Source organism: Rattus norvegicus, chromosome 1, assembly GCF_036323735.1.
Source record: "Rattus norvegicus strain BN/NHsdMcwi chromosome 1, GRCr8, whole genome shotgun sequence".
Taxonomy (NCBI): domain Eukaryota; kingdom Metazoa; phylum Chordata; class Mammalia; order Rodentia; family Muridae; genus Rattus; species Rattus norvegicus.
The window spans coordinates 93,531,006-93,553,540 of record NC_086019.1 but is presented as its reverse complement, the minus strand read 5'-3'; the positions used below and the strand labels follow the sequence as shown (position 1 = coordinate 93,553,540).

The 22,535-nt window shown below is 49.5% G+C and overlaps 2 protein-coding genes across 5 annotated transcripts in view; one reads left to right on the top strand and one right to left on the bottom strand.

Annotated features, from left to right (window-relative positions):
• LOC103689966 (MARCKS-related protein-like) overlaps window positions 1-22,535 on the bottom strand; it is a 980,777-nt gene that overhangs the window by 495,099 nt on the left and 463,143 nt on the right. The gene's annotated exons all lie outside the window — the stretch shown is intronic.
• The window catches only part of Ryr1 (ryanodine receptor 1), a 131,228-nt gene continuing 110,928 nt past the window's right edge, over window positions 2,236-22,535 (top strand). For 3 of the 4 annotated variants that reach the window (XM_039100854.2, XM_039100852.2, XM_039100853.2), the window contains exons 1-13: window positions 2,241-2,423; window positions 10,115-10,234; window positions 11,550-11,654; window positions 12,784-12,858; window positions 12,938-13,016; window positions 13,282-13,394; window positions 13,678-13,771; window positions 17,064-17,157; window positions 17,607-17,681; window positions 18,111-18,267; window positions 18,469-18,633; window positions 19,294-19,415; window positions 19,733-19,928. In XM_039100854.2, coding sequence (XP_038956782.1) covers window positions 2,373-2,423; window positions 10,115-10,234; window positions 11,550-11,654; window positions 12,784-12,858; window positions 12,938-13,016; window positions 13,282-13,394; window positions 13,678-13,771; window positions 17,064-17,157; window positions 17,607-17,681; window positions 18,111-18,267; window positions 18,469-18,633; window positions 19,294-19,415; window positions 19,733-19,928 — 1,446 coding nt within the window. In that variant the 5' untranslated portion in view covers window positions 2,241-2,372. Of the gene's footprint in view, window positions 2,424-10,114; window positions 10,235-11,549; window positions 11,655-12,783; window positions 12,859-12,937; window positions 13,017-13,281; window positions 13,395-13,677; window positions 13,772-17,063; window positions 17,158-17,606; window positions 17,682-18,110; window positions 18,268-18,468; window positions 18,634-19,293; window positions 19,416-19,732; window positions 19,929-22,535 lie in introns of all 4 variants that reach the window. The other variant, NM_001419537.1, reaches the window with a different exon arrangement.

Below are 22,535 nucleotides of genomic sequence, written 5' to 3'. Positions count from 1 at the left end.
TGTGTGTGTGCGTGTATGTATGTGTGTGTACATGTGTGTATGTGTGTGCATGTGTGCATGTGTGTATGTATGTGCATGTGTGTATGTATATGTGTGTGCGTGTGTGTATGTATGTGTGTGGCTGTGGCTGTGTGTGGCTGTGTGTGTATGCATGTATGTGTCTGTGTGTATGCATGTGTGTATGTGTGTGTGCATGTGTGTATGTATATATGTGTGTGTCTGTGTGTGTGTAGGTTGCCCACACCACCATGGCTGCCATGTGAAGGTAAACAGTCATCTTATGGAGCCCTTTCTTCATTCTATTATTTGGGTCGTTGGGATTGAATTCAGATCATCATCAGGTTTGGGGGCAAGCAGTCCACTAGCTGAGTTATCTTGTTGGCCCTTATTTATTTTATTTTTGAGACAGGTGATCATATATAGCTCTGTTTGGCCTAGAACTCACTCTGTAGGCTAAACTGGCCTCAAACTTACCAAGCTCTGCCTGCTTCTGCCTCCCAAGGGATGACATTAAAGGCATGCGCCACCATCCTGCCTCTTTTTTTTTTTTTTTTTTTTAATTTTTGAGCTAGAGATTCATGTAATGCAGTTTGGCCTGGAATGTACTATGTAGCCAAGGCTGGCCTGGAATTCCTAATCCTTCTACCTTTACCTCCTAGAGTGGAGGGTTACAGACATGTACCTCCACATGGCTAAATTAGAAAAACATGGGGCTGGGGATTTAGCTCAGTGGTAGAGCGCTTACCTAGGAAGCGCAAAGCCCTGGGTTCGGTCCCCAGCTCAAAAAAAAAAAAAAAAGAAAAGAAAAACATATGAAGATATGGAGGTGTTGAAGTGTAGCGGTTAGGAACCCAATCTTTAGGTCTAGATCCCAGCTCAGCCTCTGTGATGTTGTGTAAGGTGCCTGACTCCATCTCTCAAACTCAGCTCTTCGCATCTGCAGACTTGGCACTGTGAGAACGGGGAAAGTGTGCCCCCTAGAGGTTACCCTGGGGACTACAAGGCATTCAGGAGGTCCCCGCCGGGAACACGTGCTTTTATTTTCTGCTGTTAAGGATGCCAATAATAGCAGGGTGGTAATAAAAAGATCTTAGCTCACACCTGAAATGCAACAGGTGGGTAAGGGACATCAGCCAGGACTATTCCAAAAGGCAGTTTTTAGCTGGGGGCTCGGGGTGGGGTGACACATTTGTTTAATCTCAGTGCTAGGAGGCGGAGGCTTGGGATGTTTGTGAGTTCAAGGTCAGACTGGTGTTTTCTCCCCCTTTTCCCCTCTCTCCCACACACAGGGTATCATGTAGCACAGGCTGGCCTCTAACTAGCTAGGGAGGCGAGGATGGCTTTGAGTTACTGATCCTCTTGTCTTCAACTTTCTGCTTGCTGGAATTACAGACGAGCACCGCCACACCCAGTTTGTGTGGTGCTGGATGGAACCCGGGGCTTTGTGACAGCTAGATAAACTCTATCGACTGAGACATGACTGCAACCCTGTTTTTGTCTCCGTTTTGAGACAGGGTCTTATTATACAGCCCCAGCTCCAAATTTACAATCCTCCTGCCTCGATCTCTTCAGAACTTGGATGAGGAGCCGTACCACTATGTCTGACACTAAGTGGTTTTTTGTTTTTTGTTTTTTGTTTTTTTTAACGTTAGGGGATGTGGTGTGCATCCAAGCACAACTGTGTTATTCTGTGGCAAGGATAAAGCTCAGTTTAGCCATTAAGAAAGGGTGGAACTGGAGCTGGGGATTTAGCTCAGTGGTAGAGCGCTTACCTAGGAAGCGCAAGGCCCTGGGTTCGGTCGGTCCCCAGCTCCGAAAAAAAGAACCAAAAAAAAAAAAAAAAAAAGAAAGGGTGGAACTAGGCTGAGGGTGTAGCCCAATGGTAGAATGCTTGCCTAGCATGCAAGTGACCCAGGGTTTGAAATCAGATGGGGCCAGATGTTCAAGATGATCCTTGACTACATACGAGTTTAAGGCCATCCTGAGGAACATGCTATTCAGAGAGAGGGAGAGGGAGAGCTAACTAAACACATATATACATGATATCTCACTGTGGTCATGGCCACTCGGCTACTTTCTAGAGACCCAGACCACTGAAGCGAACATCTTCCACCAAGTTTGTGCTGTGGGCGGGGTTCTGGACGGGGGCGTGGCCTGTCCCATACTTGCCCAATGGGTGTGCGGTGGGGCGGGGACCTCCTTGCATCTGAGTCCTGCACAGGGCATGCTTCCTGCAGTTCCATCTCCCTCGCGGGTGCCTCTGGCTCCCCTAGAGGTCTCGGACCCCAGCCCGCCCTCAACCCACCCGCCCAGCCTGCAGCCCTCTCTCGCCATCCTCAGACCTTAGCCCGGGACACCCGGGGATTGCCATCATGGGTGATGGAGGAGGTGAAGGCGAGGACGAGGTCCAGTTTTTGCGGACGGTATGTTTTGTCTGGGTCAGGAGGCTTTGGGGCGATTTCTTGCTTACTTTTCTGAGAGTCCCTCTCTGTCTCTTCCCTGCTTGCTGGTGGTCTCTGAAATCGAGGTCACTTTGTTGTTAACGTCTTTTCTCATCACCTTTTCGACCACGGAGAATTAGCAGGACTTAGGAGGACTGAGTGGGCAGGAGGAGGTGGGATCCTCAGAAGCCCTCTTCTGACATAAGAGATTTGGGGTCATTGAGGGAGCACCACCCCCCTCCCGCCATTCTGAAAGCAGGCACTTGAGGAAGGTGGTTCTAATTCTTCGGCTTAATTTAGCCGTCCTCCACCGCCACCCCGCCACCCCAGTCCTCATTTGTGTCTTGCTCCAGGCTTTGACCTATTTAAATTCTTGGGAAGGGGGCTGGGGTGGACTGGACAATACCTTTCTTTTCTACTCCCCGCTTTTGGAGGTCTCCTTAGGGGTCTCTTGGATCGTAAATGTACTTTCCTCCTCGGTTTTGGTGAGGAGGATCAAGTAGTGTGGCCTCTGAGGGTATGGTGATAAAGTCTCTTCCAGCTCCTTGGTATGTCTTGTGTCTCTGTCTCTGTCTCTGTCTTTGTCTCTTGTCCCTTGGCTTTAGCCTTCTGCATTTTGCTGTCCCTCTGGTCCTGTCTCCCTAAATCTCGGATCCCTAGCTGGGGGCAGGGATGGGACTTGGGACAACAGGTGTCTCTCCCAGAATAGCACTCTTTTCTGGGCTCTGGGTAGGGGACAGGGAGGGGACAAGAGGGGGGAGGGGCTGCCTCTTTCTTAGTCCTTCCCACCATACCCTCCCCCGGGCCGACATGGGGGTTGGGGTATGGGAGATGGTCTCTCTTTGGGGCCAGGTCTGCTGACCCTGCACTCTTCCTCTTCCCCTAGATCCTGGGTCTGGGCAGAAATGCTGACACAGCATTCCTGACCCAGAATAGGACCTTGGCAGGCTGGGTCCGGTTTCTTGGGAGGGAGGAACAAACAGCTGGGGCTGGTAATGAAGGATGGGGACAGCTGGATGTGAAGCCACCGGAGGAGGACATCTCCCAGCCCCAGCCCCTTAGCCTACACCATGGCCTTCCACTGCCCTAAAAAGCCAATGGCTCCCAGCTCCTGAGCAGTCACTCTACACTAGGCCCCATGCCCAGGGCCTCGGCCTCCTGAGGTGTCTAATTATATTCTCATTGCCCTATCTTCTGAGGTAGGGCCCTATCTTTATCTCCCTGGGAGATTTGAGGGAAACCAAGCCCCAAGTGGTAAACTTGCCCAAGGTCAAGGCCAGGAAGTGGCATCTCTGAGTGCCCTGGGAGACCAAGTCTTGCTTTCAACAGAGGAGATCTGGACCCAGGCTTGCTAGAGTAGTCAGTGTCAGGGGGTCAACGGCCCCAGCCTGGGTCTGTTTGCCTCAAGGTTCCTGAGGTTGTGTGGTATTTTCTTTAAGAAAAAAAAAATCTTGATTGCGTTATATCCCCCCTATAAGAAAGAATCTGCTTTGCAACCCAAGCCATTCTTTACATATTTATTGGTATCGTTAAACAAAAAGAAAATTCCAACTTTAAAGGAGGTTGTGGAGTTCGAGACCAGCCTAAGTAACCTAGGGAGGCTTGGTGTCAACTTGACTGTGGCATAACTGACAAGCTGCAAATTATACAGATTCAAACAACAGGGTGGTGTTTGAGAGGATTTGTATGTACGGAAAGCTGGCTTCACACTTGACACATAGCCAAGGATGACCTTGAACTCCTGATCCTTTTGTTTCTACCTCTCAAGTCCCGCTGTGTCTGGTGTAGGTGGGTTTTGACACATTTTGCAAACAAAGTAACCAGCATGGTGAAACTTCCTTCACCCCAGAGGCCCCTCCCGCCCTTCCCAGCAATCACTAGGTCCGCGCCTTCTCCTACCCACATGTTATCAACCACCACTAGAATTTCATATGTGATGTGTGCTCAGGATATTTTTTGACATGCAGCATGTATCTTAGCTTGAATCCCTTTTGTGGAGGATCCCATATCACATATTTGCTTGTTGTCGGGATGGAAATCGAGGCTCGTGTCTGGACAAACCGCACCAGGCCAACACGGTCTCACGTGGAGGAGGTTTATTGGGATGGCGTAGACAGGGGATGGGGGCGGTGGTAAGAGAGGAAGAAGAGAGAGAGAGAAAAGAGGAAGGGGGCAGGAAAGATCTGCCTTTCATTTGAAATGTGACGCAACTGCTCCCAGGTGAAGGTGGGAGCTCAACCAAAGGTTTGCTGGGAATGTGTGACCATTGCCGTGGCAACAGATGCGCAGGTGACCAGGTGACGTCACTGCTGGAGGCGAAAGCAGTTCCTGACACCAACACGTGTATCTGCACTTGTGCATGCGGAGTTAGCCACATCTTCACTATTTTTTTTTCTTTTCTTTTTTTCGGAGCTGGGGACCGAACCCAGGGCCTTGCGATTGCTAGGCAAGCGCTCTACCACTGAGCTAAATCCCCAACCCCACTATTTTGATACTACATACAATCCCAGTGAACATTCACACTCACTAAAAATAAGGTCTCTGTATAGTCCTGGCTAGCCTAGAATTCCCAATGCAGGTCATACTCGTCTCACTATGATCCACCTACCTCTGCTCCTCCAGTATTTTTCTTTTGGGGAGATTGGCTTTTTTTTTGAGGCAGGGTTTCTCTGTGTTGTTCTCTGTAGACCAGGCTGGCCCAGAACTTAGAAACCCTCCACCTCTGTTTCCCGAGTGCTGGGATTAAAGATGTGTGCACACACCACCCATCTTGCCACACCGATTTTTCCCCCTCAGACACATTTATTAATGCCACATTGTAAATGGTAGGTAGGTATTCAGTGATGTTCCATGTCCCCATCAAACACAGTTTGCTTAAGTTTAACCAATATGTTCATCTTGAGTGGGCGCAGGGAGCGGTTAGTGGCCATGGGCAGGCACAGGACTGGAGCCTTTCAAAGCTTTCTTTCTTTTTTTTTTAAAAAAAGATTTATTTATTTATTATATTTAAGTACACTGTAGCTGTCTTCAGACACACCAGAAGAGGGCATCGGATCTCTTTACAGATGGTTGTGAGCCACCATGTGGTTGCTGGGAATTGAACTCAGGACCTCTGGAAGAGCAGTCATCACTCTGAACCGCCGAGCCATCTCTCCAGCCCCCAAAGCTTTCTTTTATCAGCACTCCTGACTTTAGAAGCGATGAGGATCATTAACCCCATACCCACCCATCCAGACATCCTTGATAAGGCTTTGAGACATCTTAGCCCTACCAAGGCCACAGGCAACATCAGATTCTGCAACAGACGGCGAAAGGTCCAACACACCTATTTTCTAAAAATCACCATTTCTTTTTCTTGATACATGAGTACATATATGATATGTGAGTACACTGTAGCTGTCTTCAGACACACCAGAAGAGGGGATTGGATCCCATTACAGATGGCTGTGAGCCACCATGTGGGTGCTGGGAATTGAACTCAGGACCTCTGGAAGTGCATTCTTAACCACTGAGCCATCTTTCCAGGCCCAACACAACTTTTTTTTTTTTTTTTTGAGCTGGGGACCGAACCCAGGGCCTTGCGATCGCTAGGCAAGCGCTCTACCACTGAGCTAAATCCCCAACCCCAACACAACTATTTTTAATAACAACTTTCATAGCATGTCAATCACCCTGATATAAGACCAGACATGTTATTTTCTGGTTCTTGTTTTATTTTCTTTGATTATTAAGGGCACTGGCCATAGCCAGGCTGATCTTTTCACTTGCTTTGAATGCAGTGGCCTCTGGATCTAGAGGGCAGGGGGATGGGTAAACGTTCAGTTTCCCTGCAGACCCCGAATCACTGAGGCAGGTTCTAGCATGGGCCTGGTGGTAATGGGATACTGGGGTCTGAGGAAGCTGCTTTTAGCGTTTCGCTGTTGTTGTTGTTGTTGTTGGTGGTGGTGGTGTTGGTGGTGGTGGTGGTGGTGGTGTTGGTGTTGGTGGTGGTGTTGGTGGTGTTGGTGGTGGTGGTGATGATGGTGGTGGAGGTGGTGGTGGTGGTGGTGGTGGTGTTGGTGGTGGTGGTGGTGGTGATGATGGTGGTGGAGGTGGTGGTGGTGGTGGTGGTGATGATGGTGGTGGAGGTGGTGGTGGTGGTGGTGGTGGTTATTCCTTTGCTTGCTTGTTTTTGAGACATCGTCCCATATAGTCAGGCTGCTCTCAGACTTCCTAGGTCTTCCTTTCGGAGGATGACCTTGAGGAGGATGACCTTGAGGAGGATGACCTTGAGCTCTACATCCTCCTGCCTCCTTGTCTAAAATATTTGGAATAACAAAAGGCATTGAACCATCTTGCTTAGCTTTGTTTTTTCTTTATTTTCTTTTTCGTTTGTTTTCGAGACGGTTTCTCTGCCTAGCTCTGACTGTTCTGGAACTCACTCTGTAGACCAGGCTGGACTCGAACTCATAGATATGTGACTTTCTTTGTCCCCCTACCCCCGCACATGCTGGGATGAAAGGTGTGTGACCCTTCTGCCCAGCTACTCCTGGCTTTGGAAACTTCACTATTTAGTTCTTTTTTTTTTTTTTTCCCCCGGAGCTGGGGACCGAACCCAGGGCCTTGTGCTTCCTAGGCAAGTGCTTTACCACTGAGCTAAATCCCCAACCCCGAAACTTCACTATTTAATTGTAGTCTGTTCTTCCGTCGACTATCTACCAATCATCTACTCATTTAGCCGTCTGTCTGTCTGTCTGTCTGTCTGTCTATCTATCTATCTATCTATCTATCTATCTATCTAGCATCTGTCTGTCTATCATTTATCTATTATCTATCTATCAAGATAGGGACTTGCTCTATTCTCCAGGCTGGTATTGAACTCCTGGACTCAAGCAATCCCTCTGCCTCGGCTCCTGGGGTTGCTGGGATGCCAAGTGTACATCCTTTTAACCAGTTTGGGAAGCAGCATTTGGAACAGGGTTCCTCCTCAGTTCCTCCTCATGCAGGAGACCGTGGGCGTCGACTCTGTGTGATTAGGTTTGCTGTCACGATTAGATTCCAGGCTCTGATTTACATGCTGGCTTTGCCACTCGCTTGCCTTCTCTGTTTGGGAAAATGATTTGAACGTTTGTGTCTGAGCTCAATTTCCTTATCCAGAGAAATGGGAGGAAAAAAAAAACACCCAATAAAATTTCAAAGTGACCTCTGACCTCGTGTCACCCCTTAGTCCTGCCGTTCCCAGGATTCCATCTCACTTGTCAGTCCTTAGTACCTCCTACACTCAGTGGAACATTCTTCCCTACAGATGAACAGCTCTGCTCCTTTCTAGTTGGACAAGACCCAAAGGTCAAAAGGTCATCTTCTTGGCTAGCTGTGTGTCACTTCCCCTCCCCATGTCCCACCTACCTCGATGCTACATTGTTACATCACACTGACTGATTTTTTCCCCCCAGAACACCTACCACTAACTATAAGCTTAAGTACTTACTGACCTGTTTATAGATGTTGTCATACACAGAGCATGTTAGCTCGCTGGGGGCAGGGTTTCCCTCCTGTATTTGATGTTATGTATTCTATGCCTGGCAGGTAAGTCATATTCAAGAAGTCTCTGTTAAATGAGCGGAAGCTCTCAGTAAGCATAAGACAGCCAGTGAAGTCTTGCTAAGTAATGTCCAAGCTCTTTCTCTCTCTCTCTCTCTCTCTCTCTCTCTCTCTCTCTCTCTCTCTCTCTCTCTCGATTCCTTGTGAATTTCATCATGGACCCCAATCCCACCCTTCTCCCCATCCCCTCGTATCTGCCTTCTCTGTCCTTTCATCTTCTCCACCAAAAGAAAATAAAAAAAAATTAAATAAACAAAATGAAACAAAACAGCCTCTGGTCATGAAAGCACAGTGTGCCCCAGTGTGTCCCCCAGCACACTTCTCTGTCCACAGGTCTTTACTTGCAAACGTTGAATGCAATGAGTCATCAGTCTGTTTAGAGGCCTCTGGCTTCTGCTTCGCTATCAATACTGGATCCTCACCAGGACTCCTCTCGGATGTCCTGTTGTTCGCCCTGTGTCATGGAGATCCGCAGCTTTGGATCTGTATGGTGGTCTCCTTCATGTGCTCCAGCTGTTCATAGATGGGGTAGATGTTGGGGTGGGCCACCTCGAAGCCCCAGATCTGGGCCTGGGAGGTAGCGGAGTTGCTCGGCCCGCTAGCTTTCCCTCACACGCCACCAGGGCAGGCTCTCCAGCACTGCCTTGACTAGTTCACCTAACACTGCAGCCAGCAAGGGGCAGGGCCCATTCTCCAGCTTTCACATCCTCTGTGCAAGCTTATTGCCACCCATGCCACCAAAGCCAGCTCTATTGTGCTGCCCGGCAAGGAATGGGGCCTGCTCCCTGTTCCCCTCAGTGCTGCAGCCACCAAGTGGGAGGTGGACCAGCTTTCCCATCTGCCTCGGGTGCGGGGCTGGGGCTGGGGCTGGGGCTGGGGCTGAGGGTGGGTATCTCTCCCTGGCCAATGACACCTCAAGGCAGACGGAACGGCCAGGGTTCTTAACCACTGAGCCATCCCTCCAGCTCCATCTGTAAATTTCTTGAACTAGTTTTCTCTGTTACATAACGGAATAATTTGCTGGGCAAAGTGGTACACCCTGGAGATCCCAACACTTGGGAAGTGTAGGCAGAAGTGTCAGGAGCTCAGTGTCATCCTTGACTACAGGGAAAATTTGAGGCTAGCCTTGGCTACTTGATACTCTGCTGCGAAAACAAAACAAACACCAAAATAATAAATAAATAAATAAATAAATAAATAAACAAATAAAAATTAAAAATTGTCCTGGCTATGGTGGTGCATGCCTTTGATCCTAGAGCTCTAGAGACAGAGGCAGGTGGATCTCTGTGAGTTTGAGGCCAGCCTGGTCTACAGAAAAATTTCCAGGACAGCCAGAGAAACCCTGTTTCAAAAAAGAAAAGAAGAAAAAGAAGAAGAAGAAGAAGAAGAAGAAGAAGAAGAAGAAGAAGAAGAAGAAGAAGAAGAAGAAGAAGAAGAAGAAGAAGAAGAAGGAAAGAGAAAACAATAACAAAACAAAATCAAAGAAAGCACCCCAAAACATTTAATTTGTAAGAAAGTTGATATTTGCCACACTGTGTCACCTTGCAGACCCTCCGTTAGGAGGCCTTTAGAGAGGAACTAGATTTCGACTCCCTTAAACCTCAGTTTCTCTATTTTAAAGTGAAGCGAGGGGGGTTGGAGAGATGACTCAGCGGTTAGGAGCACTGACTGCTCTTCCAGAGGTCCTGAGTTCAAGTCCCAGTAACTACATGGTGGCTCACAACCATCTGTAATGAGATCTGATGCCCTCTTCTGGTGTGTCTGAAGACAGCTCCAGTGTACTTATATATATTAAATAAATAAATCTCTAAAAAAAAATAAAGTGAAGTGAGGCATGGGGGCACATGCCAGTTAATTCCAACAACTGAGGCAGGAGTCTCTCATGATTCTAGGATCAAGGCAAGCTGGAAAACTTAAAAAAGCGCTGGCTTAAAAATAAATGAACAAGCAACCAACCAACCAGATAAACAAATGGAGCCCTGCTGGTGTGGAGGTTATCTTTTCTACAAGTAGAAAGAACCAGCTCCATGGCAGACAGTGTCTTCTGTCCTTTCTGGTTCCCACCAAGGAACCTCGTCCCTCTGTTTTCCCAGGACGACGAAGTGGTCCTGCAGTGCAGCGCCACCGTGCTCAAGGAGCAGCTCAAGTTGTGTCTGGCCGCTGAGGGTTTCGGTAATCGCCTCTGCTTCCTCGAACCCACCAGCAACGCGCAGGTCTGTGAGCACAGTGCACCGGAGGAGGGCAGGGTCCGCTTCTAAAAGAGGCTCTGGAGCCTGAAAGGGGGGTGCGGGTGGGGGGGGGGAGATGCTGATCGGAAAGAATGATCACTAATAGGGGGCGTGGCCTGAAATGGGAGAATTTTGAGATGGGCGGTGCGTGAGTGAGACCTGAAGGGGCGGAGCCTGGCATGGAGCGTGGTCTAAAGATGGGCAAGATCTGAGACAAGCCTGGTCTGAAGAGTTAAAAGCAGGGCCTGAGGTGGGATAAGATTTGAGGTATGCATAGGGGCTCTGAAAAGTGTGGGATCTGAGGTGGAGATGGAGTCTAATGCGGGACAGGATCTGAGGTAGGTGGACCAGGGTTTGAAGAACGAAAGGCGGGGTCTAGGGTCAGGGCGGAGTCTTAGGTGATGGTGAAGGGTGAGGGTAAGGTTGGATGTCAAGGAGGATTTCTGTGGGCACTGAGAATGGGTGGTCATGGGTCTCAGGAAGGAGGGGCAAAGATCAAAGGAGGAGGGGACCTAGGCAGTTTAGAGGAAAGGGGACCTAACAGGAAAGGACTGTGTCCCATGGAAGATGGGAAGAGTATGAGGGACCTGAACGTGTGTGGCTTTGAGGGCTCTAGGCATGGAGGGAAATTAGAATCTGAAATTCAGGTGGCTTTGAAGTCAAGAGTGGAGGGCTCGGTATCTAGGAGAATTTTAGCAAGGGTTGTCAGGAGGGCATGGAGACCGAGAGGCCAGAGAAGCCTGTAGTCCGGTTGTGAGGTGTAGTCAGGTGAGAGGGGAGGGGACCAGAGGAGAGGGTCTGGGGACTGAAAGGAGATAGTCTGTGGTGGTGGTGGGGTGGTGTCAACAGACATCTGAGGAGCAGGGAGTTTAGGGATCTGAGGGGCAGTGTGTCTATCTGCCTGTCTGTCCTATGGTATGGCAGGAACAAGGGCCAGAAGTAATGTTCTTCTAGGATTGGAGAGATTTTGGGTGATTTTCAGGGAAGCACATCATGGGAGTAGTTCAGAGTTGAGACCAGGGAACACAGAATGATGGAGTGAGGCAGGTGATCTGGAAGTTTCTATGGAGTTGGGTGAGTCGGAGGAATCTGAAGGAGGAGGCTAGAAATGGTGTTCCCTATGCTGTTGGCAAAGATTTGGTGTGAGATGCCTGGCAGGATCTGGGGCTTCTTGTGTGCTGAGGGTTGAGTGTGGGTGTCTGGGAGAGTGACTATTCAGGTTAAGGAATGAGTGAGACGTTGTGGGAAACAGTGCTTGCGAGCCTTACCGCTCCAGTAACACTGACTCGCCCCACCTTAGAATGTACCCCCTGATCTGGCCATCTGCTGCTTTATCCTGGAGCAGTCTCTGTCAGTTCGAGCCCTGCAGGAGATGCTGGCCAATACTGTGGAGGCCGGTGTAGAGGTAAGGCTCCACCTCCAAGGAGCAAGGGGCAGGGATGAGGATGAGTGAGGGGATCTGGGGGTCATTCACCATGTGCTTCTTCTTCCCCTCTCTGCCCTGCCCCCCACAGGCCCTCAATTTGGATAAGTGGGTAGGTCTAGCCTTGGGTGTCATCTGTCTTTCCTATCACTCCTGACCCCAGGCCTGCTGCTCAGGCCCACATCCTGAACACAGGGGCTGGGGATTTCCCCCACCCCAGATGTCAGGGGCTGTGGAGCCCAGAACAAGCCAGGCAGGAAGGAAGGAGGGAGCAAGGGGCTTCTGATCCCCTGTTCCCTGGTCCATTCCTTTCTCTTCTTTTTATCCTCTCCCTCCCCCTGCCCGTCACTGCATGGGACATCTTCCCTCCCCTTCCTCCATCGCAAGTGTGGGTCTGCCATCTGAACATTCGGCCCCATGACATGGCTCCCTCAGAGCATGGGCATGGGAGGGCCATGATGGAGGCATGAGGCCGGCAAGGAATTGGATTCACCTCCCTCCTCCAAAGGGCCAAGTCTCCTCATGCATGGGAGTGTGTGGCAGTACCCAGGAGTCGCTTTATCCCCATGGTTGAGAGTCACATGACTAGCAACCAGCTAGGACCGTCCTGGTGCAGACAGATTAGAGCCCAGCGATTCTACAACGGGCTACGGTAGATGGGATACTTTCTCTCAGGAAGATCTTGCTCTTTGGGTGACTTCGGGACTTGGTGTAGAAGAGGAAAGAGGTGGGATGATGGCAAGGTGGCCTTTGTAGATTTTTTTTTTTCCTTTAAAAACAGAGCCTCCTGAATCCCAGTCTGGCTTCAAACTCTCTAAATAGCTGAGGTTAATCTTGAACTCCTGATCCTAGTGCTAGGATTACAAGCTTCTGGGCCTTGGGAGTGTAAAACACTCCATGTCTAGGCTTCTCAGAGACAGCCCCTGCGTCTGTACATGAGGAAATGGACGTAGACAGTATGCTGGGGGGTGTGAGCTGTGGCTTCCTGGCTTCCTGCCTGAGCATACCATTGTATGGGTTCGTCCCTCCACTTGTGAATAAGCCATGTATTTTAGGAGATGTTGTAAATCTGGGAGTCCATGCTCACTCAATACCATCTCTTCCCCTCCAGTCATCCCAGGGCGGGGGACACAGGACACTCTTGTATGGCCATGCCATCCTGCTCCGGCACGCACACAGCCGTATGGTGAGTGTACTAACCCTGGGTGCAGGCGGAGGAGAGGGTGCAGGCCAGTCAGGAGGCTGACCGTGCTCTCCCACCCTAGTACCTGAGTTGCCTCACCACCTCCCGATCCATGACTGACAAGTTGGCCTTTGATGTGGGATTACAGGAAGACGCCACAGGTGCGGGGGCTTCGGGCAGGGGATGTGATGGGCGTCCCAAATCAGGGAACAGAAAATCTGCAGAGATCTAGAGGTGGGCATGTGCAGCCAGGAGCAGGGGCTGTGGAGTAGAGGGTCCATGTGGACATGGGGGATGGGCACATTCTATATAGGAAGACGAGGTGGGGATTTATGGACTCCAGGGTCTGGAAGGCTTGGTGGCTGTGAGAACCCTGGTGAAGAGCATTGTGGGGAACAATTATCCTGATGGTCACCCCACTCCTAGGGGAGGCCTGTTGGTGGACGATGCACCCAGCCTCGAAGCAGAGGTCTGAAGGAGAGAAGGTTCGAGTTGGGGATGACCTCATCCTTGTGAGTGTCTCCTCTGAGCGATACCTGGTGAGTGACCCTACCCCCTGATGGCTTCTATTGCCCCATCTCATCATTGGCTTGCTCAGTGGGTCTCTGGTCCCGTGTTCTGACTCACCACTCCTGGGTTTCTGACATCCATATTACTGAGATCTGTCATCCCCGACGACCTCTCCACTTGGCTGCCATCTTCCCCCACCCTTTCCTAACTTGCTCTGTGTATCTGCTGGCGTCTGCCTCTGAGGGTTGGCCACCGATTCTCAGCTGTTGCTAACCACATCACCTCTGATCACCACACCCTGGCTGCCCACAGCACCTGTCAACCGCAAGTGGGGAACTCCAGGTGGATGCCTCCTTCATGCAGACTCTGTGGAATATGAACCCTATCTGCTCCTGCTGTGAAGAAGGTGAGGACTCCAGGCTTCTGTCCCCTAAGAGGAGGCCATTAAACAGGTTCACATGGTGCTTCCTCAGATATGCCCAAACTGAATCTTCGGCTCTCATACTTCAGATCTCCGAGTTTTGTATGGCTTTCACAGCACAATTCTTACTAACCAGAAGCCAGCGTCTCCATGCCCAAACTCACTCACTACCACTCCCAAACTCAGATCCCAAGGCTCCCCATACCAAGTTCAGTCCTCGAGGTCTGGGTTTGGTTGGAACCCCCATATGTCTCCGTACGAACTGGGAAATCCCCATCCGCTCTCCTTCCCCCAACCCCGTCTGTGTGGAGAAGACTCCAGGCTAACATGTCATCACCTCTTGCCTCTGCATTTGTGGCAACCTCACCAAGAATGCCTGCCCAGGGGCTGAGATTTGATCATGTATAGACACAATTCCAGCTCCTAGGGGTGACCCAGCTCAGACCTCAGACCTTATCCTACCAGACTCTCAAAACTGTTTAATTAAAATTCGTGTGTGTGGAGGGAAATGTGCGCATGTGTAAAGGGCAGAGGGTAACTTCCTGGGGTCAGTTCTTCCTTTTGTGGTGTAGACTGAGTATTACGCTTAGGTTGCCAGACTTGGTGTCAGGTGCTATTACCCGCTCATCACCTGCCTGGCTCCAGACTCTCTAATTTTAACATTAACACTCCAAAAACAAACTCAAACTCCCAGAACTCATAAAAAACACAAAACAAACCAAACCCCCCAAATAACTAACCAACCGGAACCCAGAAAACAAGGCTGGAAAGATGGCTTTGCAGTCCAGAGCACAGGCAGCTGCTCTTCCCAGGCGACCCAGATCTGATTCCCAGCTCCCATGGCAGCTCGCAACCTTCTGTAACTTCAGTTCCAAGGGATCCAACACCATCTTCTGGACTCTGTGGTCACTAGGCCCACGAGTCGTGCAAGCTATTCATGCAGGCAAAACACTCCATCACCCCCACACAGACACATACAGTGACACAGGCAGACACCCATATACACAGACATACACACACACATACATACAGAGATACACACAGACACTCATACACATAGACACACACACAAACATGCATATACATACACACACATACAAACACACATACATACACACACATACAAACACACATATACATATACACACATACAAACACACACATACATACAGAGATACACAGACACCCATACACACACATGCACACATACAGACACACATATATATACATACACACACATACAAACACATATATACATACACACATACAAACACATATATACATACACACACATACAAACACACACACATACAGACACTCATACATACTCACACACACACACACAAACACACATATACATGTACAGACAGACACACGCACGCACGCACGCACGCACACACACCAGAGCCACAGACATTGGGGAGATAGCTCAGTTGAGAACAGTTCTTGCTGTGGAACTGTGGGGAAAGGAGTACAGTCCTCAGCACCTATGTTTTTAAAAAGCCAGGTTTAAGCCTAGTGGTGGTGGTGCACGCCTTTAATCCCATCGCTTGGAAAGCAGAGGCAGCCTGATCTCTGAGTTCCAGGCCAGCCTGATCTACAAAAAGAGTCCCAGGGTTGGGGATTTAGCTTAGTGGTAGAGCGCTTGCCTAGCAAGCGCAAGGCCCTGGGTTCGGTCCCCAGCTCTGAAAAGAGAGAGAGAGAGAGAAAAAAAAGGAAGAGTCCCAGCCAGGCCTGTTACACAGAGAAATTCTGTCTCAAGAAAACCAAAACAAATCAAAAGCCAGGTGCAGTGTCACAAACCTATGGTAATCCCAGTATTTGGGGCAAGACAGGAGGATCCCTGGGGCTCCCTGGACATCTAGTAGAGCTGAGTCAGTGAGCGCCAAGCTCAGTGAGAAACCTGCTCCCCACCAGGTTCAGTGCTTCCCAAAGTAAAGTGAAGAGTGGCCACGGAGCACACCCAGTGCTGACCTCTGGCCTCCACATGCATGTGCACACATGTGCATGAGCACCTGCATTCAGAATGCACACATATGCACATACAAACATGTACACATATGACAACAGAAAGCCCCAACTAAACAAAGGAAAGGCCTCACAAAAATCACACATGTAAAAATCCCCCAAACCAAAGAAAAACAAAAAAAACAAAAGCACCCACCAAAAATCCCAGTCATAGATTCTATAGTAAAACTCCAGAAAATGACCCTGCGTTTTGACTCCAACCTCAGGGTCCTAAACCAGAACCAAACTGAGAATTAAGCCACTGATACCCAAGCCTTGAAACTCAAACCCACCAGTTTCTAAAAGACTCTAATATATATTATATATTATAATATATAATACAATATTATATATAATATTTAATCAACTGATTTATAATACATCACATTATATATTCTATACAATAGGTTGTATGTTACATATTTTATATACAATATGTTACATAATATATAATTTATAATATTAATTATAAAATATGTGTAATATATAATAAAATATATAATGCATATTTATTTTATGCATATGGCTGTTTTGGCTGCATGTATGTTTGTGCACCATGTGTGTGCCTGGTGCCTGCAGAGGCCAGAAGGTCATATTGGCTCACCCGGACCTAGAGTTGTAGACAGACGGTGTTGAGCCGCTGAGGTGCTAGGAACAGCGCCTCTGCAATGGTGGCAAGTGCTCTCGATTGCTGGGCCGCCTCTCCAGTCCCCTTACCACTTAACCGCAAAGCTCAGGTCTTTCCAGACTCATACTCCTGAGCTCAGAGTCTCAAACTCAGACCACAACCCAGAACCTTCACCTTATATGCTAGTCTAAGAGTCCCCAAACCGACATTCGGTATTGCCGTTCTTACTGCCAACTCCAGTCTCAGAGCCAATCATTGCACTGGGAGCAAACTCAGTCTCAGAACACAGACCCCGACAGCAGGGAGCACTAGCCCCAACCCTCTGACTGAATGGGTGATCTGATCCCAATCTCAAAGGTCCAGAGAACCCTACATCACAGACCCCAGGTCCCCTGACCTTATTCTGGCATATCCAGATCCCACCAGGGTGGACTCCGACCTCAGATCCCAAATCTCACATCATCAATTTCCAGTCCTTAAACATAGCCTAGATCACAGGCCGTCAATGGCAGGATGACACTCCCTAGACCTGCCATAATCTTCCAGGGGAGATATAAGACCCCCGGACTCCAAACTGACAGACATCTGGGTCTTTCTGGGGTTCTTGCCTCACAGCAACCACCTCTCCTTGATGTTTCTCAGGCTTTGTGACTGGAGGACATGTCCTCCGCCTCTTTCATGGACATATGGATGAATGTCTGACCATTTCCCCTTCTGACAGTGATGACCAACGCAGGTCTGGGCTTGGGACAAGGAGATGGGGGTTGGGGGGGGTGGGTCCGGGGTAGGGGTGGGGAGAAACGATTGGTTGGGCCTTTGTGCTTTTTAGCTTTCTGTTACTGTGACAAAATGCCCAAGGAAGTCGACTTAGTAAAAGAAAAGGTTATTTTGGCTCATGGTTTCAGTCCATGACTGCTGGGCCCCTTTTACTTTAGGTGGGTGGCACAGGACATGGTAACAGTATGTGGCAGAGGCTGTTTCTTCCTTATGACTTTTGAGGTTCTAATATTCCAGTGACATAACCTCTTTCCAGTAGGCTCCCTCCTAAAGGTTCTACCACTCCCCAATAGTGCTACAGGTTGGGGACCAAGCCTTCCATACATGGGCTGTTAGTGTATATCTCAGACCCTCTGGACAGACTTAGGGAGTGTCCACTCTTCACCTTGTTCTCTCCCATATCCCCAGACTTGTCTACTACGAGGGAGGGCCTGTGTGCACCCATGCCCGCTCCCTGTGGAGGCTGGAGCCACTGAGAATCAGGTGCGGTGGGGAGGGTTGGGGACAGGTTGGGGACTACTCTGCAGCCTGGGAGAGGAGGAAGGGTCTTGAAGGAGATATGGAGAAGATACTGGAAGGTTTGGGTTGCAGCCTAGGGGGCCTGAGGGAGATGTAGGTGCTTGGGGATCCTGGAGCCCTAGAGGAAAAGCCCTTGGGGGAAGGTGGGAGGTTCCTGCCGAGCTGTGGCCCTGGAGACAGCTGGGGAGCCGTGCAGAATGTTCAAGGACCAGCAAGAGGACTGGAGCTGCTGGGCAGGCAGGGAGAAGGGGGCTCTAAGAAAGGTTTAGGGGTCCCAAGAAAGATCTAGGGAACCCTAGAAGAAAGACGGTTGAGGAGTTTCAAGCCAAGACTATGATGTTAATGGCTACTAGGGAGAGGTCCCCTGAGTCTCCTCACTTTCACCGTCCATAGCTGGAGTGGAAGCCATCTCCGCTGGGGCCAGCCACTAAGAATCAGGCATGTGACCACAGGGAGGTACCTTGCGCTCACTGAGGACCAAGGCCTTGTGGTGGTTGATGCCAGCAAGGCCCACACCAAGGCCACTTCCTTTTGCTTCCGCATCTCCAAGGTCAGTGTGTGCGTGTGCATGTGTATGCATGTGTGTGTGTGTGTGTGTGTGTGTGTGTGTGTGTGTGTGTGTAGGGAGGAGTCCCCTTGCTCACCTGCAGCCCTGGCTCCCCTCTAGTCTCCTAGCCAAGGCTAAGATCTTGCTTGGGGTCTCCCACAACACCAGGCGGAGAAGGCTGACCTCTGTTCCTTGTCCCTGTAGGAGAAGCTGGATGTGGCCCCCAAGAGAGATGTGGAGGGCATGGGGCCCCCTGAGATCAAGTATGGAGAGTCACTCTGCTTTGTGCAGCATGTGGCCTCAGGTCTGTGGCTCACCTATGCGGCCCCAGACCCCAAGGCCCTGAGGCTTGGGGTACTCAAGAAGAAGGTAAGTTCCAGGTAGAGGTGGGGTGTGTGACCAGGGGTAGGGAGGATGGGCTGTGCTGTTCATTATCCAGTGTATGAGACTAGGGAGGACAGGGGAAAAAAGAGGGGTGTGTATGTGTTCATGTGTGTGTGTGTGTGTGTGTGTGTGTGTGTGTGTGTGTGTGTTTGGAGAGAGAGAGAGAGAGAGAGAGAGAGAGCGAGAGAGAGAGCGCAATGGAAAACTAGAGAGTCATAAAACGGCTCAGTGGGGAGAGGAGCTTGCCGCCAAGCCCGAGGCTTTGATTTTGATCCCAAGAACCTATATGGTAGGTGGAGGGGCCTGGCTTCTTCGGATTGTCTTCGCTGTACACACCCACATCCACTCCCCACAGGAATCTTCCAAATAATAACGGGCTGAAAAATAATACTTGGAAATTATTGGCAAAGTCTGCTGGGTCATGCCAATAATAACTCTAGCATCCAAGAAGCCGAGGGAGGACTGAGTTCAAAGTCAGCCTCGACTACATAGTGAAACCCTATTTCAAAGGACCCCAAAGAAAAAGCACCGGGACTGTAGTTCAGTGTGGGACTTGTGTAGCATGCATAAAGCCCTAGGTCCCATCCCCATAACCCTATAGAGTAGGTGGCAACCTTTCCTGACCCCTCTGTGTCTGCACGGCAGGCCATGCTGCACCAGGAAGGCCACATGGATGATGCGCTATCACTGACGCGATGCCAGCAGGAGGAGTCCCAGGCTGCCCGGATGATATACAGCACTGCGGGCCTGTACAACCAGTTCATAAAGTAAGCCCGCACACTCTCTCTTAACCACGCATGTGCGCCCTCTTCAGAAACCTCTGACATCCACAGCCTTTGACCTCCCTACTTTAGAAACGCATGACCTTCGACCTCACATTCGCCTTTCACACAAGCACCTAAACCCTTGAGTGGCCCTCTCCAGTCCTGATTGCTTCCATGATTCCTTGTGCCTGCTACGCACAGGGGTCAAGGCCTTTCTATTTCCCTGTCCTCTCCTCCCTCCCCGCTTGCCTATGGGAACTCTGTGTGAGTCCAGCACCGTGGTGGTTCCCACCCTCTCCTGAGCACTGTGGTCCCCACAGGGGTCTCGATAGCTTCAGCGGGAAGCCACGGGGTTCGGGGCCACCGGCTGGGTCAGCACTGCCCATCGAGGGCGTCATCCTGAGCCTACAAGACCTCATCGGCTATTTCGAGCCGCCTTCGGAGGAGCTGCAGCACGAGGAGAAGCAGACCAAGCTCCGCAGCCTGCGCAACCGACAAAGCCTCTTCCAGGAGGAGGTGAAGCTGCGGCATGAAGGGAGGGGCTTGGAGGGGCGGAGTCAGGGGAGGAGCGCGAGAGAGGGCAGGGCTTATAGAAAGTGAAGGACCACGCCTCAAGGAGGGGGCGGGGGAGCTGGTGGGCGGTGCCTTCAGGGTGGGCGGGAATAAGGGCGACATAGGGTGGGGCCGTGTTAACGTGCGGCGAAGCATTGAGTCAGAGGTCTCTAATGATAGGGCTTCTGGGTTGGAGTCTGTGGAATCTGGCCTTTCTGAGTAAGAGGCAGAACCAGAGTGGGAATTAAGGATACAGCAACAGAGGCTGATCTTGGTACATCTGGAAGGAAATTATAGGGAGGACCTCAATTGGGGTGAGGTATTAGTCATCTCTTAGGAGAACAAGGGAAGAGGTTCGTGGTGCTCAGCTCTGCCAGATTAGGAGGACCCGAGAGGAGTGTAACAAGTGGTCTGTCCTGAAGTCCGGGACTCTGCTGCCCTGTCAGTGGTGGGGTATGTTTCTATACCAAGGCATAGCCTGGCCCCTCCTCTCCTGATGAGGAAGAAGGATCATAGTAACAATAACAAAACTTCCAACAGGGTGGAATTAGTACAGTATACGCAGGGCGCTTAGCTACAGTACAGATAGGTGGGTTCGGGAAGAGACCCTGCCTCACAAAAATAAGGTGGGACCTGGAGCAATGGCTCTGTGGTTAAGAACATGCACTGCTATGTTGGAGGACTCAAGTTCAGTCTCCAGTCCCCACATCTCACAAACACCTAAACTCCAGCTCTGGAGATGCCTCTGGCTTCCACCGGAACCCAAGCCCACACACACAAACCCTCACACATACATATATTTAAAAATAGTAGGGGTTGGGAATTTAGCTCAGTGGTAGAACGCCTGCCTAGCAAGCGCAAGGCCCTGGGTTCGGTCCCCAGCTCCGAAAAAAAAGAAAAAAAATAGTAACGTAAAGCTTTGAAAACAAGATGGCAGAACTTGAAACACATCTTCGAACCTAGTACTTGGAAGTCGAGAGCAGGAAGATCTTTGTAAGTTCAAGGCTGAACCTGGTAATCATAGCCAGCCAGGGTTACACTTGAGACAAAACATAAAATTAAGATGCCAAATCACAAAGACGGTGCCCAGAAGTTGACCTTTGGTCTCTATAGGCACAAGAATGCACACCTGTGCATGAATGGATACATAACATACACATTGTCTCAAAACGTAAAACTATGAATGACTTTCAGGTCTCATCTGGAATTCTTTTGTTTGTTTTGGTTGGTTGTCTTTGTGATACAGGGTTTCTCTATGTAGTCCTGGCTGTCCTGGAACTCACTTTGTAGACCAGGCTGACCTGGAAGTAAAACACTGGGGTTAAAGGCATGTGTAACTACTACTCCCGGTTTGATGCTTATTTTTTTTTTTTTTTGAAATTTCTGTGAGGCCCAGTTTGTCTGTCTGTCTGTTTTTCCTGCTACTTCTTTGCTTGTTTTCTTTTTTCTTTTTAATTTTTATTTATTTATTTCATGTATGTGAGTACACTGTCACTGTCTTCAGGCACACAGAAGAGGGCATCAGATCCCAATACATATGGTTGTGAGCCACCATGTGGTTGCTGGGAATTGAACTCAGGGCCTCTGGAAGAGCAGTCAGTGCTCTTAACTAATGAGCCATCTCTCCAGGTCCTTGTTTTGTTTTTCATGACAACGTTTATCTTTGTAGCCCTGGGTGTTCTGGAACTTACTCTGTAGACCAGACTGGTCTCGAACTCAGAGATTCGCCTGCCTCTACCTCCCAAGAGCTGGGATTAAAGGCGTGGGCCACCACCCGTTGTTCTACCTCTCTGTGTAACTCCCTCTGAAATTCTTAAGTGCAGGAAGGAAATACATGTAAATATGTTTCATTCAGGCATTAATATAATGCCATTAATTGTAAATTTTAATATTCTTTAATAATACATTGTATTATGAGTAAGTCTCTATATATAGAAATATGAATAAAGCAAGGTTATACACCAACTCATTGATGAAATATTGTGTCCAGAGCTGCTTATAGTTCCAGCTAATTGGGAAGAGAAAGTAAGGTCATTTGAGTCCAGGAGTTTGGAGCTAGCCTGGGTCACATAGCAAATATACTTCCTTTCCCTCTCCCTTCCCCTCCCCTGTCCCCACCTCCTCTCCCACCCTCTCCCCCCTCTCCCTCTTGCCCTTGGCTGTTCTTGTGCTCTCACCTCCTAGGAATTACAAGCTATGCTCATGTTCACTTTATGGGTGCTGGGGAACAAACATGGTACTTCATGTATACTAAACCAATATTTACCTCAACGGAGCTATCAGCCATGATACCATCTTTTTAAAATAAAATAAATTATTTTTACTTTCTGGGCTAGCCTAGGCCCATCTGTTTTGTGCCCGTACATATGTCTGTATGAGGGGTCATAAGCCCTGGAATTGGAATTACAGACAGTTGTAAGCTGCCATGTGGGTGCTGGGAATAGAACCAGGGTCCTCTGGAAGAGCAGCCAGTGCTTTCTTAACTGCTGAGTCACCTCTTCAGACTCTTTAGTCCCTAAAAATAAACATCAGAATTTGGGAGGCAGAGGTAGAAGGATTTCCACAAGTTCA